Below are 16331 nucleotides of genomic sequence, written 5' to 3' on the forward strand. Positions count from 1 at the left end.
AACGGACAGAAAAGCCCTGTCTGTCTGAGAGAAAGACAAGCAATACTGACCTACAGTTAACAACTAAGTTATTTCACTTTACCTTTTTTTGTGTTGATTGAGCTGTGTTGAAGCAGCAAAAAAGGACATTATGTTAAAAGAAGAGTTTCCTGAAGCTTTCTCTGATAGTTGATATAATAATGTAACTGCATCATAAAGCCTACATGAACTCCATGGTGTTCAGGGATGAATAGTCTCTCCAATTGCTATTGTACTATTTTTTCAGCTATAGTTACATTAATCATTAGTAATGTAGCAGCCTAGTTTTGAATGGCAAGGTCCCTGCTATCACATGTTGATACAAATATAACATTTACATAATAAAAATCAACTACAGGCTTCCCAAATGCTGTAATAAATTAAGCATGATGAGTTGAACATATGTCAGCATGTGGCCCCACTTTAAACTATTTTTTTCGCTTATTGCAAACACTTACTTACAGTAAGTCATTAATTTGACTTTGTAAGTCATTATTTTAGTATCTCAGGTAACTAGGACTGTTTTGATATATATCATATATCGCCATTCAGCAAATGGAGCGGAAAACACAACCAAAAGTTGTAGGCTTCTTCATGCGACGAAGCCGGCCTACGTCACCACAGTCTGTAGTCTATTGCCCCCTCAGGCTGTGGTGGCAGCGACAAGGTGGAGACGGGATGGCGACAGGCCAAGTAACACCGATCCTTACACTCACCCACCCCCTTCCCCGGTCCCCTCCCCCTGGAGAGTCACCACCTTAACTAACAAATTTTCTGGGGGAAACACTGTTGGTGATGTAGAAAAGTTACAATCAAATCAAAAGAGCTTCATGGCATGGCCTCTTAAAGGCCTACTGAAACCCACTACTACCAACCACGTAGTCTGATAGTTTATATATCAATGATGAAATCTTAACATTGCAACACATGCCAATACGGCCGGGTTAACTTATAAAGTGCAATTTTAAAATTCCCGCCACACTTCCGGTTGAAAAACTCCTTCGGATATGATTTATGCGCGTGACGTCACAAAAGCAACGGAAGTGGTTGGACCCCATCGGACCAGATAGAAAAGCCTCTTGTTTTCTTCGACAAAATTCCACATTATTCTGGACATCTGTGTTGGTGAATCTTTTGCAATTTGTTTAATGAACAATGGAGACTGCAAAGAAAAACGTTGTAGGTGGGATCGATCGGTGTCTTAGCGGCTAAGTACAATACTATAATATCTGTGATATTTGCATTAGTGTACTGTCTTTAAGGGTTTGGGGAACGCGCATGCGCGAGTGAGTTGGCGGAGAACTTGTGTGTGTGAGCGTGAGTTTTGGCTAACAGCAGCTCGTGTATGTGTGTGCGTTACTTTTTGAACTACAACCAGTTACCGCTTTTTAATAAAGCGATTGAGCAGCGCTTCCTCGTCTGTGTGACTCCTTCTCCACTGCGGGGCATTACAATACTTACAGCAACACAACAAGGACTACTTACTACGCCTAGCCGATGCTTGCCGCCAAACCCACGGATGAAGTCCTTCGTCGTGCCGTTGATCGCTGGAATGCAGGTGAGCACGGCTGTTGATGGGTTTCTATCTTCATTTGAGAACGATGCTACGCGCTAGCTCAGTAGCTAAGTGTGTCACCGATGTATTGTCTTGGAGATAAGTCACTTTAAATGTCCATTTCGCGTGCTCGACTCTCATTTTCAAGAGGATATAGTATCCGAGGTGGTTTAAAATACAAATCCGTGATTCACAATAGAAAAAGGAGAGAGTACATAGTTCTGTGAGGTCTGGTTGCTAAGTTAGCTTCAATGGCGTCGTTAGCACAGCATTGTTAACCTTCGCCAGCCTGGAAATCATTAACCGTGTATTTACATGTCCACGGTTTAATAGTATTGTTGATTTTCTATCCATCCTTCCAGTCAGAGGTTTATTTATTTTGATTCTATCTTCATTTGAGAACGATGCTACGCGCTAGCTCAGTAGCTAAGTGTGTCACAGATGTATTGTCTTGGAGATAAAAGTCACTTTAAATGTCCATTTCGCGTGCTCGACTCTCATTTTCAAGAGGATATAGTATCCGAGGTGGTTTAAAATACAAATCCGTGATTCACAATAGAAAAAGGAGAGAGTACATAGTTCTGTGAGGTCTGGTTGCTAAGTTAGCTTCAATGGCGTCGTTAGCACAGCATTGTTAACCTTCGCCAGCCTGGAAATCATTAACCGTGTATTTACATGTCCACGGTTTAATAGTATTGTTGATTTTCTATCTATCCTTCCAGTCAGAGGTTTATTTATTTTGTTTCTATCTTCATTTGAGAACGATGCTATCGCGCTAGCTCAGTAGCTAAGTGTGTCACCGATGTATTGTCTTGGAGATAAAAGTCACTTTAAATGTCCATTTCGCATGCTCGACTCTCATTTTCAAGAGGATATAGTATCCGAGGTGGTTTAAAATACAAATCCGTGATCCACAATATAAAAAGGAGAGTGTGGAATCCAATGAGCCAGCCTGTACCTAAGTTACGGTCAGAGCGAAAAAAGATACGTCCATCACTGCCTCTCAAGTCGTTCACTGTAACGTTCCTCATCTACGAATAATTCATCCTCGCTCAAATTAATGGGGTAATCATCACTTTCTCGGTCCGAATCTCTCTCGCTCCATTGTAAACAATGGGGAATTGTGAGGAATACTAGCTCCTGTGACGTCACGCTACTTCCGGTACAGGCAAAGCTTTTTTTTATCAGCGAGCAATAGTTGCGAACTTTATTGTCGATTTTCTCTACTAAATCCTTTCAGCAAAAATATGGCAATATCGCGAAATGATCAAGTATGACACATAGAATGGATCTGCTATTCCTGTTTAAATAAAAAAAAATCATTTCAGTAGGCCTTTAACTTCATGTGAGTGATTATGATTGACCACACCTGTTGACTTCTCTGAGCCCATTTACCGTAATTTCCGAAATATAAGCCGCTACTTTTTCCCCTCGTTCTGGTCCCTGCGGCTTATACAAGGGTGCGGCTTATTTACGGCCTGTTCTTCTCCGACACCGACGAAGAGGATTTCGGTGGTTTTAGTACGCAGGAGGAAGACGATGACACAATGATTAAAGACTGACTTTTCATGTACCGGTAGGCTGGTTATTTTGATAACGTACAGGCGAGCACTTTGTATTACTTTGCACCGTTGTATTATTTGTACTCTGCACGAATGCTGTTCGCCATGTCAAAGATGTGAAAGTTTGATTGAAAGATTTATAGTTAATAAATGGGACGCTTTGCGTTCCCAAACAGTCATCTCTGTCCCGACAATCCCCTCCGTGGTAGCAGGAACCCCTATATACTACGGTAATTACACATCAAAACCCTGCGGCTTATAGTCGGGTGCGGCTTATATATGGAGCAATCTGTATTTTCCCCTAAATTTAGCTGGTGCGGCTTATAGTCAGGTGCGGCTTATAGTCCGGAAATTACGGTAAATAGGGCTCATGTGAAGCAGTCATTAGGCTCGGTTACAAACGCGACAATGGGAAAGTCAAAGGAACTCACCACAGATAATATAAAGTGCATGGCACAGTTTTGGCACTGCCACGATCAGGAAGAAAACGCAAGCTATCACCTGCTGCTGAGAGAAAATTGGTCAGGATGTTCAAGAGTCAACCGAGAACCACCAAAAAGCAGGTCTGCAATGAATTGGAAGCTGCTGGAACACAGGTGTCAGTGTCCACAGTCAAGCGTGGTTTGCATCGCCATGGACTGGGAGGCTACCATGCAAGAAGGAAGCCCTTGCTCTAGAAGCGACATCTTAAGGCTCGTCTAAAGTTTGCTGCTGATCACATGGACAAAGATAAGACCTTCTGGAGGAAAGTTATGTGATCAGATGAAACAAAAATTGAGCTGTTTGGCCCCAATACCCAGCAATATGTTTGGGGGAAAAAAGGTGAGGGCCTTAATCCCAGGAACACCATGCCTACCGTCAAGCATGGTGGTGGTAGTATTATGCTCTGGGCCTGTTTTGCTGCCAATGGAACTGGTGCTTTACAGAGAGTGAATGGGACAATGAAAAAGGAGGATGACCTCCAAATTCTTCAGGACAACCTAAAATCATCAGCCCGGAGGTTGGGTCTTGGGTGCAGTTGGGTGTTCCAACAGGACAATGACCCCAAACACACGTCCAAAGTGGTAAAGAAATGGCTAAATCAGGCTAGAATTAAGGTTTTGGAATGGGCTTCCAAAAGTCCTGACTTAAACGTGTGGACAATGCTGAAGAAACAAGTCCATGTCGGAAAACCAACAAATTTAGCTGAACTGCATCAATTTTGTCAAGAGCAGTGGTCAAAAATTCAAACAGAAGCTTGTGGATGGCTACCAAAAGCGCCTTATTGCAGTGAAACTCGCCAAGGAACATGTGACAATGCTGTATGTATACTTTTGACCCAGCAGTTTTGGTCACATTTTCAGTAGGCTCATAATAAATTCATAAAAGAACCAAACTTCATGAATGTATTTTGTGACAAACAAGTATGTGCTCCAATCACCATATCACAAAAAAATAGGAGTTGTAGAAATTATTGGAAACTCAAGACAGCCATGACATTATGTTCTTTACAAGTGTATGCAAACTTTTGACCACGACTGTATAAATACAAACCTGTTAGCATCATCAAGCTAGCTTACTTGTTGTGACCGCAGTTCGCTCTCCTAGCCACAACATTGCTGCTAATCATGTTTGGATGATTACAATCCCAACACTGTTAGCATCTATTAATAGCCAGTGAGACAGTATATTTTTGATGTGAAGGATTGTAAACAGAGGTCACAACACAGAAAAGTGTTATATATATATATATATATATATATATATATATATATATATATATATATATATATATATATATATATATATATATATATATTAGGGCTGGGCAATATATCGATATACTCGATATATCGTGGGTTTGTCTCTGTGCGATATAGAAAATGACTATATCGTGATATTCGAGTATACGTTCTCACGCAGTTGCTTTTAGCTGCGGGGCATTAAACTGCATGCGTTTCTCACTCTTTCCTGTCCCTCCTTCTCACAGAGACTTTAAAACAAGCGCACCTTCTTACATACGTCACATACTGTCACGTGAGCAACGTCACACGCTCCCGCGGAGCGAGAGGTAGCGACATGGTAACGTTAGCTGTGATGCTAACAGCTAACGGTGTGGTTTGAGTGGTAATACGAGAGAAAGAAGGTGCAAATCTGGTAACAAATGGAGGAATAATTAATTCCCAAGAAAAACAGCACGGGGTCCATCGTCTGACGGTGGTTTGGCTTCAAGCGGGAATATGTCTTTACATGTCAACATCTCCGTTCGGTGCCACACCAACTAAATGCCGAAGCAACTATTTCCACATCAACACCATAGGACATATACTATTTGATATGCAGCTAATTTTTATGTGACACTTATTGAAATATCTTGGGTGTCATCATGCACAAAAGTGCACTTATAGCTTGTTTTAAAATGTCTCTGACAATCTTGCACTTTCTGTTTTGTAAATGACATGAATGTTTGTGCCACTGCTTAATAACTGTTTAATAAATACACTTTTGCTAAATTGACTTAGTTGTGATTTCCCTCTCTGCATGAAAGTTTAAAATGAGCATACATTAATGCAGTATGAACAAGAATGTTTTAATGTAGACACATAGAATCATCATACTGCTGTGATTATATGTATCAAGTGTTCATTCAAGGCTAAGGCAAAATATCGAGATATATATTGTGTATCGCGATATGGCGTAAAAATGGTGTTTAGGCAAGAGGAACAGCGAGTACCTGTGGCGGAGGCCAGCTTTCAACATATTTTATTTAGATCATATTGTTTTATATTTCATTAAAAAAAACGCAGAAGTGATATTTTGACGCGAAAATGAATTGGATTTTTGTGTTTTCACAGACATTTCACATGTCTGACTACTACAACTGTAATAAAAATGAGGACATAATAAAAAGTGAATACACAATTGTACGTGTCTACGCTTGAAACAACTTTACATATCAGTAACATGAACCAGAGAAGTGAATCATAATAAAATAAATAAACAAAAAAGATTTACTTATATATAGGGCTGTGAATCTTTGGGCACCACACGATTCGATTTGATTCAGAAGCGATTCTCGATTTAAAAATAATCCTTTTTTTTAAAAAAATAACATTGAGTGCCAATTCTATGATGAACTACATTCCTCCATAAAATAAACAGCTATGATACATTTCTATATTACTTAAAATAAATGTATTATATAACTTAATTGAAAGGCTACCCAAGCATTTAATAAAGTCAAATACAAATAAGGCAACAAGAGAAGTATCTGACACTATATTGTCAAAAGTATTTGGCCACCTGCCTTGACTCACATATGAACTTGAAGTGCCATCCCATTCCTAACCCATAGGGTTCAATATGATGTGGGTCCACCATTTGCAGCTATTACAGCTTCAACTCTTCTGGGAAGGCTGTCCACAAGGTTGCGGAGTGTGTTTATAGGAATATTCGACCAATCTTCCAAAAGTGCATTGGTGAGGTCACACACTGATGATGTTGATCAAGAAGGCCTGGCTCTCAGTCTCCGTTCTAATTCATCCCAAAGGTGTTCTATTGGGTTCAGGTCAGGACTCTGTGCAGGCCAGTCAAGTTCATCCACACCAGACTCTGTCATCCATGTCTTTATGGACCTTGCTTTGTGCACAGTCATGTTGGAAGAGGAAGGGGCCCGCTCCAAACTGTTCCCACAAGGTTGGGAGCATGGAATTGTCCAAAATGTTTCGGTATCCTGGAGCATTCAAAGTTCCTTTCACTGGAACTAAGGGGCCAAGCCCAACTCCTGAAAAACAACCCCACACCATAATTCCTCCTCCACCAAGCTTCACACTCGGCACATTGCAGTCCGAAATGTACCGTTCTCTTGGCAGCCTCCAAACCCAGACTCGTCCATCAGAATGCCAGATGGAAAAGCGTGATTCGTCACTCCAGAGAACGTGTCCCCACTGCTCTAGAGTCCAGTTGCGACGTGCTTTACACCACTGCATCCGCTGACCCCTCTCTGTCAGTTTACCACTTCGTGGCTGAGTAGCTATTGTTCCCAAACTCTTCCATTTTCTTATAATAAAGCCGACAGTTGACTTTGGAATATTTAGGAGTGAGGAAATTTCACGACTGGATTTGTTGCACAGGTGGCATCCTATGACAGTTCCACGCTGGAAATCACTGAGAGTGGCCCATTCTTTCACAAATGTTTGTAGAAACAGTCTCCATGCCCATGTGCTTGATTTTATACACCTGTGGCTGGGCCAAGTGATTAGGACACCTGATTCTCATCATTTGGATGGGTGGCCAAATACTTTTGGCAATATAGTGTAAATACCCGCATTGACCAAGACGGTGTCAGAAAAAGATGTCTTGTATTTGTAGGGTGAAATAAAAAACTGTGAAGTGACTCACCGTCCTCCCACGTGCAGCTGTAGAACTCTCGCTTCTGCTGCCACTCGGCCAGGTGCATGCCCGTGTCGGCCTCCAGGCCCGTACTGGCGGCCTGGCGCTGGGCGTGGCGCAACACGGCTGCGCCCAGGTCCCGCAGGCGCAGCGCGGCTCGGTGGAAGACGGTGTCCCTGGCGTTGTACAGCAGGCAGTTGGACAGCATCAGGTGAAAGTCGGCATCCAGGTCGGCCACACAGCGGTAGGCGTGACCTTCCAGCTTGGAGCGCATGGTGGAGAAGTCCATGGGCTGGCTTATGAACTCTAAGTAGTCTGGAACCTGACAAGAAGACATTAGGAGGCATTTACTGAAGTAGAATTCTACAATGGTGTGACGAACCTCCATAGTGTCCACCGGCGCTGCAAAAATCTGGGCCGTGTCCTTTTCCTGCAGTTGTTCCAGGGTGGAGCGCAGCAGCAGCAACATGGGGGTCAGCTGCATCTCCAGGGCCGCCTGGTGGACCTTGATCTGCCAATGACATGCCAGGATCAATAAATGTGGCGGTGGGGGCGTGGTCAATGTGACGCTGTCTTCAAATGTGATAATTGCTGATGATGCATAAATATATTTTTTTAATGCTACATTTAAAAACAAGTCTGAGTAATTAATAATTACCGTAATTTCCGGACTATAAGCCGCTACTTTTTCCCCTCGTTCTGGTCCCTGCGGCTTATACAAGAGTGCGGCTTATTTACGGCCTGTTCTTCTCCGACACCGACGGAGAGGATTTCGGTGGTTTTAGTACGCAGGAGGAAGACGACGACACAATGATTAAAGACTGACTTTTCATATACCGGTAGGCTGGTTATTTTGATAACGTACAGGCGAGCACTTTGTGTTACTTTGCACCGTTGTATTATTTGTACTCTGCACGAATGCTGTTTGCCATGTCAAAGATGTGAAAGTTTGATTGAATGATTGAAAGATTTATTGGTAATAAATGGGACGCTTTGCATTCCCAAACAGTCATCTCTGTCCCGACAATCCCCTCCGTGGTAGCAGGAAGCCCTATATACTACGGTAATTACACATCAAAACCCTGCGGCTTATACTCGGGTGCGGCTTGTATATGGAGCAATCTGTATTTTTCCCTAAATTTAGCTGGTGCGGCTTATAGTCAGGTGCGGCTTATAGTCCGGAAATTACGGTAGTATGAACATATTTTTACAATTATGGGCCTGCTGCAATGCAAGCGCCCATTCACATGCTGCAAACAACATTAGCATGCTAACTATTTTTTGCTAGCGTCTCTTATATTAGCATGCTCACTTTTTATGCAAGCTTTTTTGCTACTTTCTATGGCTACACCAACAAATAGTGCATTTTGGGATTTCATCTTACCCAGTCATGTGCTAGCTTTATAATGTTAGCATGCTAGTATGCTAACATTAGCATGCTAAATTTTTCTGCTAATTTTACAATTTTTTCTCTAATTCCGCAGCCAAACACCTCAGAGTCCTATACCTTGGTATGTGACACTTGCTAAATGTTAGCATGTTAATGTTAGCAGGGGATGGAGTGGCGCGGTTGGTAGAGCGGCCGTGCCAGCAACCTGAGGTTTCCTGGTTCGATCCCCAGCTTCTACCATCCAGTCACGTCCGTTGTGTCCTTGAGCAAGACACTTCACCCTTGCTCCTGATGGGTCGTGGTTAGCGCCTTGCATGGCAGCTCCCGCCATCAGTGTGTGAATGGGTGAATGTGGAAATGGTGTTAAAGCACTTTGAGTACCTTGAAGGTAGAAAAGCACTATACAAGTATAACCCATGCTAACATTTAAGTGCCCGTTTTTTGAGCTAATTTTACACTTTCTTTACTAATTCCGCAGCCATACACCTTAAAGTAATACAACTTGGAACGTGACATATGCTAACTGTTAGCATAACATTTTCGCATGCTAGCATTAGCATGCTAACTTTTTAAAGGTAATTTTCCAACCGTTTACCAGAGTCATATAACTTGGTATGTGACACTTGTTAAGTGTTAGCATGCTAACATTAAAGTGCTTACTTTTTTTTAGATAATTTCACACTTTTTTTCTCTAATTTCCCAGCCATACACCTTATAGTCACATAATTGGTATGTGACACAAGCTAACTGTTAGCATGCTAACTTTTTGAGCTAGTTTTGCTACTGTTTACCCCCTGAGTCATAAAACTTGGTATGTGGCACTTGTTAACTGTTAGCATGCAAACGATAGCATGCTGGCAAGCCAACTTAAACATGCTCACTTTTTCATCTAATTTTTACACTTTTTTCTCTATTTGCGCCAGCCATACACCTTAGAGTTATATAACTTGGTATATAGGGCTGAACGATTTATCGTTTTCAGATCGAAATTGCGATTTCAGAAGTCTCAATCTTGAGATCGTGAAGGCTTCGGTTTTAGACGAACGTTATTTAGCTCTCCTGGCTGACATGTCTGTTGTGTATATGCAGCCTGCTCGTGCTACTCTCATGCCTTGTCAAACTCACCAATCAGAAGTGGTAAACTACTTGTGAGCAGGGCATGCCGTCACGCTAACCAATCAGAGGCGGCCATTGACGAGGCTACCGCGTACACGCCCACTAACAACTTTGGTGAAGAAACAAACGTCCTGGAGGAAATGGCTGCTGCCGCCGGGTCAGAAGTGGAGGAGGATTTAGTTTTAATACAGAAGAAGAGCAGCACGTCTGTCATTTGGGACTACTTCGGTTTCGAAACTTCAGATGTGCATCAGAAACAGGTACTTTGTAAAACTTGTCGGGCCAAAGTCGCCACATCCCAAGGCAACACGACTAATTTATTCCGGCACTTGAAAAATCACCACCGGCAGTTACACGACGAATGTATGACCAAAAAGTCCGGTGAAAAGTCAACCCCGAGCGATTCAGCCCATTGTAGCAAACATACCACAATTACAGCGTCGTTTGCCAGTATAACTCCTTATGAGAAGAGCAGCCGTTCTATTGTTAACAGAATAGATGTGCAATATTTGGGTGCTGCTAAGCGGTAAATGAATGACCCACCTATTTTAATGTCTGACATATTTTTCAGAAGGGCAGAGGTTGGGTCATTTTGTTTTTGTAATAGTATTTTCTTTATTACCATTACTTTTCAATTTCACTTTAAAATATTGTTCAGGTTTCTTCCAGGGTTGAATAAAGTACTTGAATTGCTGCTATAGATGTTGATAGGCTAGCTCTCTTGAGCCATAAAAGACTGACCTACCTACTTGAGTATAAGACTGTTTACATAAGGTCAGGATCCTTTTTTTCCTTTATTGAAGTTGTTGAATTTTGTTTTTCTTATTATATATTAAGCATTGCTTTTTGTGTTGGAATTGTTTTGTATTTTATTTAACTTAAACTTTTTTATTTATCTTAACATAATTAAGGTTTTTGTACTGGTTTTAGTTCTTTAGTTTTAATAACTGCTGTTGGTCAAGAACTTTGGAGAATGTACATGCATGTTTCTTAATAAATACATGTTTGAAGCAATTCTTACCTTTTAGTATTCATCCTTGCATTACATAGCATTTAATGTTTTCATGGTATATCATTTTTTGTCATGTTTTAAATCTGTTACTGTTACTGAAGCTTGATTTGAAAAGAAATCGTGAGTCAAAATCGAAATCGCAATTTCTGTCAGAAAAATCGTGATCAGATTTTTTCCTGAAATCGTTCAGCCCTATTGGTATATGAAACATGCTAACTGTTAGCATGCTAATGTTAACAAAAATGCTAAATGTTAGCATTTTAATGTAAGCATGCTAACGTTTTAGGGTAGCTCTGTAGCTCATTTTGTAAAGTTACACCTAAAACTCACGGATTCGGACACTCTGCACCATCTTAAAAGTACGCCGGCTTCCGGCGACCCCCGGCCAGAGGTCCATGGCACAGACAGCAGGCCCATCAAAATTTCTAGTTGTTATTATTGTACAAACCCCGTTTCCATATGAGTTGGGAAATTGTGTTAGATGTAAATATGAACGGAATACAATGATTTGCAAATCCTTTTCAACCCATATTCAGTTGAATGCACTACAAAGACAAGATATTTGATGTTCAAACTCATAAACTTTATTTTTTTTTTGCAAATAATAATTAACTTAGAATTTTATGGCTGCAACACGTGCCAAAGTAGTTGGGAAAGGGCATGTTCACCACTGTGTTACATGGCCTTTCCTTTTAACAACAATCAGTAAACGTTTGGGAACTGAGGAGACACATTTTTAAGCTTCTCAGGTGGAATTCTTCCCCATTCTTGCTTGATGTACAGCTTAAGTTGTTCAACAGTCCGGGGGTCTCCGTTGTGGTATTTTAGGCTTCATAATGCGCCACACATTTTCAATGGGAGACAGGTCTGCACTACAGGCAGGCCAGTCTAGTACCCGCACTCTTTTACTATGAAGCCACGTTGATGTAACACGTGGCTTGGCATCGTCTTGCTGAAATAAGCAGGGGCGTCCATGGTAACGTTGCTTGGATGGCAACATATGTTGCTCCAAAACCTGTATGTACCTTTCAGCATTAATGGTGCCTTCACAGATGTGTAAGTTACCCATGTCTTGGGCACTAATACACCCCCATACCATCACAGATGCTGGCTTTTCAACTTTGCGCCTATAACAATCCGGATGGTTCTTTTCCTCTTTGGTCCGAGGACACAATGTCCACAGTTTCCAAAAACAATTTGAAATGTGGACTCGTCAGACCACAGAACACTTTTCTACTTTGTATCAGTCCATCTTAGATGAGCTCAGGCCCAGAGAAGCCGACGGCGTTTCTGGGTGTTGTTGATAAACGGTTTTCGCCTTGCATAGGAGAGTTTTAACTTGCACTTACAGATGTAGCGACCAACTGTAGTTACTGACAGTGGGCTTCTGAAGTGTTCCTGAGCCCATGTGGTGATATCCTTTACACACTGATGTCGCTTGTTGATGCAGTACAGCCTGAGGGATCGAAGGTCACAGGCTTAGCTGCTTACGTGCAGTGATTTCTCCAGATTCTCTGAACCCTTTGATGATATTACGGAGCGTAGATGGTGAAATCCCTAAATTCCTTGCAATAGCTGGTTGAGAAAGGTTTTTCTTAAACTGTTCAACAATTTGCTCACGCATTTGTTGACAAAGTGGTGACCCTCGCCCCATCCTTGTTTGTGAATGACTGAGAATTTCATGGAATCTAATTTTATACCTAATCATGGCACCCACCTGTTCCAAATTTGCCTGTTCACCTGTGGGATGTTCCAAATAAGTGTTTGATGAGCATTCCTCAACTTTATCAGTATTTATTGCCACCTTTCCCAACTTCTTTGTCACGTGTTGCTGGCATCAAATTCTAAAGTTAATGACTATTTTCAAAAAAAAAAAGTTTATCAGTTTGAACATCAAATATGTTGTCTTTGTAGCATATTCATTTAACTGAATATGGGTTGAAAATTATTTGCAAATCATTGTATTCCGTTTATATTTACATCTAACACAATTCCCCAACTCATATGGAAGCGGGGTTTGTACAATGTAACACAGACTGTATACCAGTGGCAGCTGCTGGTCTTTGAAGGAGGGAAAGCAATTTTCAGCTCCTCCTTAAACATCAGTACAGTCTCCAATAACAGATAAAATATATACCCATGCTAGATTTTACACTATGGACTGGACTCTCACAATATTAACTAGATCCACAATGGACTGGACTCTCACACTAATAACTAGATCAGGGGTCGGCAACCCGCGGCTCCGGAGCCGCATGCGGCTCTTTGACCACTCTGATGCGGCTCAGCTGCATACTTGCCGACCCTCCCGATTTTTCCGGAAATCTCCCCGGGGCAAACATTCTCTGATTTTCACCTTGACAACAACAATGAGGGGGTGCCGTGATGGCACTGCCTTTATTAGCGTCCTCTACAACCTGTCGTCGCGTCCGCTTTTTCACCATACTATCTGCGTGCCGGCCCAGGCACATGTTGTATGCGCCCTCTGCTTACACACGTAAGGGACAGCAAGGCATACTTGGTCAACAGCCATACAGGTCACACTGAGGGTGGCCGTATAAACAACTTTAACACTCTTACTAATATGCGCCACACTGTGAACCCACACCAAACAAGAATGACAAACACATTTCGGAAGAACATCCGCACCATAACACAACAGAACAAATACCCAGAATCCCATGCATCCCTAACTCTTCCGGGCTACATTATACACCCCCGCTACCACCAAACCCAGCCCACCTCAACCGACGCATGGAGAGGGGGGCGGGGGGTTGATGTGTGGGGTGCAGGGTTGGGGGGCGGGGTTTGGTGGTAGCGGGGGTGTATAATGTAGCCTGGGAAAAGTTAGGGATGCATGGGATTCTGGGTATTTGTTCTGTTGTGTTTATGTTGTGTTACGGTGCAGATGTTCCCCCGAAATGTGTTTGTCACTCTTGTTTGGTGTGGGATCACAGTGTGGCGCATATTAGTAAGAGTGTTAAAGTTGTTTATACGGCCAACCTCATTGTGACCTGTATGGCTGTTGACCAAGTATGCCTTGCAGTCACTCATGTGTGTCTGCAGAAGCCTCATATAACATGTAACTGGGCTGGCACGCTGTATGTTCAGGTTGTAGAGGGCGCTAAAGGCAGTGCCATCACGGCACGCCCTTATTATTGTTGTTTGGGTGAAAATCAGCAGACATTCGAGAGAATAGTTGCCCTGAAATTCGGGAGGGTTGGCAAGTATGACGCTGTCAAGCGCCATTCATATAAAACTTGCGGGCGGCACTAACATTACATTTTCATATTAAGATGCGGGCCTCGTGTCTAAGACCCTGGTTTATACATAGCACAAAGCAAAAAAAAACTTTGTATGCAGTGTTATTTCATTTTAAATTTCAAAAGAGTTTTGTGGCTCCCATTGTTTTCTTTAATTTGTGAAACGGGTCAAAATGGCTCTTTGAGTGCTAAAGGTTGCCGACCCCTGAACTAGATCAACTATGGACTGGACTCTCACACTATTAACTAGATCCACTATGGACTGGACTCTCACACTATTAACTAGATCCACTATGGACTGGACTCTTACACTATTATGTTAGATCCACTATGGACTGGACTCTCACACCATTAACTAGATCCACTATGGACTGGACTCTCTCTCACACTATTATGTTAGATCCACTATGGACTGGACTCTCACACTATTATGTTAGATCCACTATGGACTGGACTCTCACACTATTATGTTAGATCCACTACGGACTGGACTCTCACACCATTAACTAGATCCACTATGGACTGGACTCTCACACTATTATGTTAGATCCACTATGGACTGGACTCTCACACTATTAACTACATCCACTATGGACTGGACTCTTACACTATTAACTAGATCCACTATGGACTGGACTCTCACACTATTAACTAGATCCACTATGGACTGGACTCACACACTATTAACTAGATCCACTATGGACTGGACTTTCACACTATTACCTAGATCCACTATGGACTGGACTCTCACACTATTAACTAGATCCACTATGGACTGGACTCTCACACTATTAACTAGATCCACTATGGACTGGACTCTCACACTACTATGTTAGATCCACTATGGACTGGACTCTCACACCATTAACTAGATCCACTATGGACTGGACTCTCACACTATTATGTTAGATCCACTATGGACTGGACTCTCACACTATTATGTTAGCTCCACTATGGACTGGACTCTCACACTATTAACTAGATCCACTATGGACTGGACTCTCACACTATTAACTAGATCCACTATGGACTGGACTCTCACACTATTAACTAGATCCACTATGGACTGGACTCTCACACTATTAACTAGATCTGAGCCGAGGATGTCGTTGTGTCTCGTGCAGCCCTTTGAGACATTAAATAAACTTTGATTGATTGATTGACTGAGGGATCACGATTCGGATGTGAATCGATTTCTTGTGCACCCCCAATCCATACATCATCAGCCCGATTTGTAAAAACTAGACTGACCTGACAAATTTGGTGGAAACACAAAGCACATACTTAAAGTTCCTGGCACTATGTTAGAGATGGAGACAAACCCAGCTCATTAGCGTTAAAGCTACAAACACATCAAGTGTTGACTAAAAGCACTTTGAAGTCAATTCCAGCATTGAAGGCAGACTTGGACAACACCTTACCTGTTCTCGTTTGAGTTTCTCCCTTTTACGGATGAGCTCCACCAGCAGTCTGGCCTTCTCCAGGTCGTGCCGAAGCTTCTGCCAATATCTCAGCGCTTCCCTAGCGGCAGACACTTTTTCATCCACCTCAGGCTGCAGAATAGAATAGATTGTCATTTCCAACAGCTCGGACTGAAGAAGACGAAGAACATGCAGCATCATTGTGAACCCCTTGGCCCCCCACCTGTTCGACATTCCGCTGGGATTGGACGTTGGAGTGCAAACGGCGGACGAGCGGCACACCGTTGCGGCACTGGCGCTTCAGTAGCCAGTAGCTATGCAGCCTGTGCATGAACTGGTTCTTCTTTTGGAAAAGCAGACCTTTGCAGACGGCATTCAACCTGCGGACAGGCCAGAGATACAAGTTGACACTGTCGAAATGGACGCTATTAGATGACGTACTGATTGGATAAAAGCGACCGGCACGCTAACAATCGCATTCGATACATATCTGATTTATGTCCACATACAAAAGAGGCCTGGGTCGCATTTGAAATATTCTGAATTGCACTCTTCACATTGACATGAAACACTCTACAAGTCACGTAAGGTCAAAAAAATCAGAACTGATCTGCAGTGCGAAC

General features: G+C 42.3%; 1 protein-coding gene across 6 annotated transcripts in view; it reads right to left on the bottom strand.

The window, feature by feature from the left end:
- LOC133656334 (bromodomain and PHD finger-containing protein 3-like) overlaps positions 1-16331 on the bottom strand; it is a 73587-nt gene that overhangs the window by 26232 nt on the left and 31024 nt on the right. For all 6 annotated transcript variants that reach the window (XM_062057415.1, XM_062057400.1, XM_062057407.1 and 3 more), the window contains 4 exons: positions 15932-16088; positions 15709-15840; positions 7889-8017; positions 7516-7828 (listed from right to left, as the gene is read on the bottom strand). In XM_062057415.1, coding sequence (XP_061913399.1) covers positions 7516-7828; positions 7889-8017; positions 15709-15840; positions 15932-16088 — 731 coding nt within the window. The remainder of the gene's footprint in view (positions 1-7515; positions 7829-7888; positions 8018-15708; positions 15841-15931; positions 16089-16331) is intronic.

The sequence above is a fragment of the Entelurus aequoreus genome, linkage group LG01 (assembly GCF_033978785.1).
Source record: "Entelurus aequoreus isolate RoL-2023_Sb linkage group LG01, RoL_Eaeq_v1.1, whole genome shotgun sequence".
In the NCBI taxonomy this organism is placed as follows: domain Eukaryota; kingdom Metazoa; phylum Chordata; class Actinopteri; order Syngnathiformes; family Syngnathidae; genus Entelurus; species Entelurus aequoreus.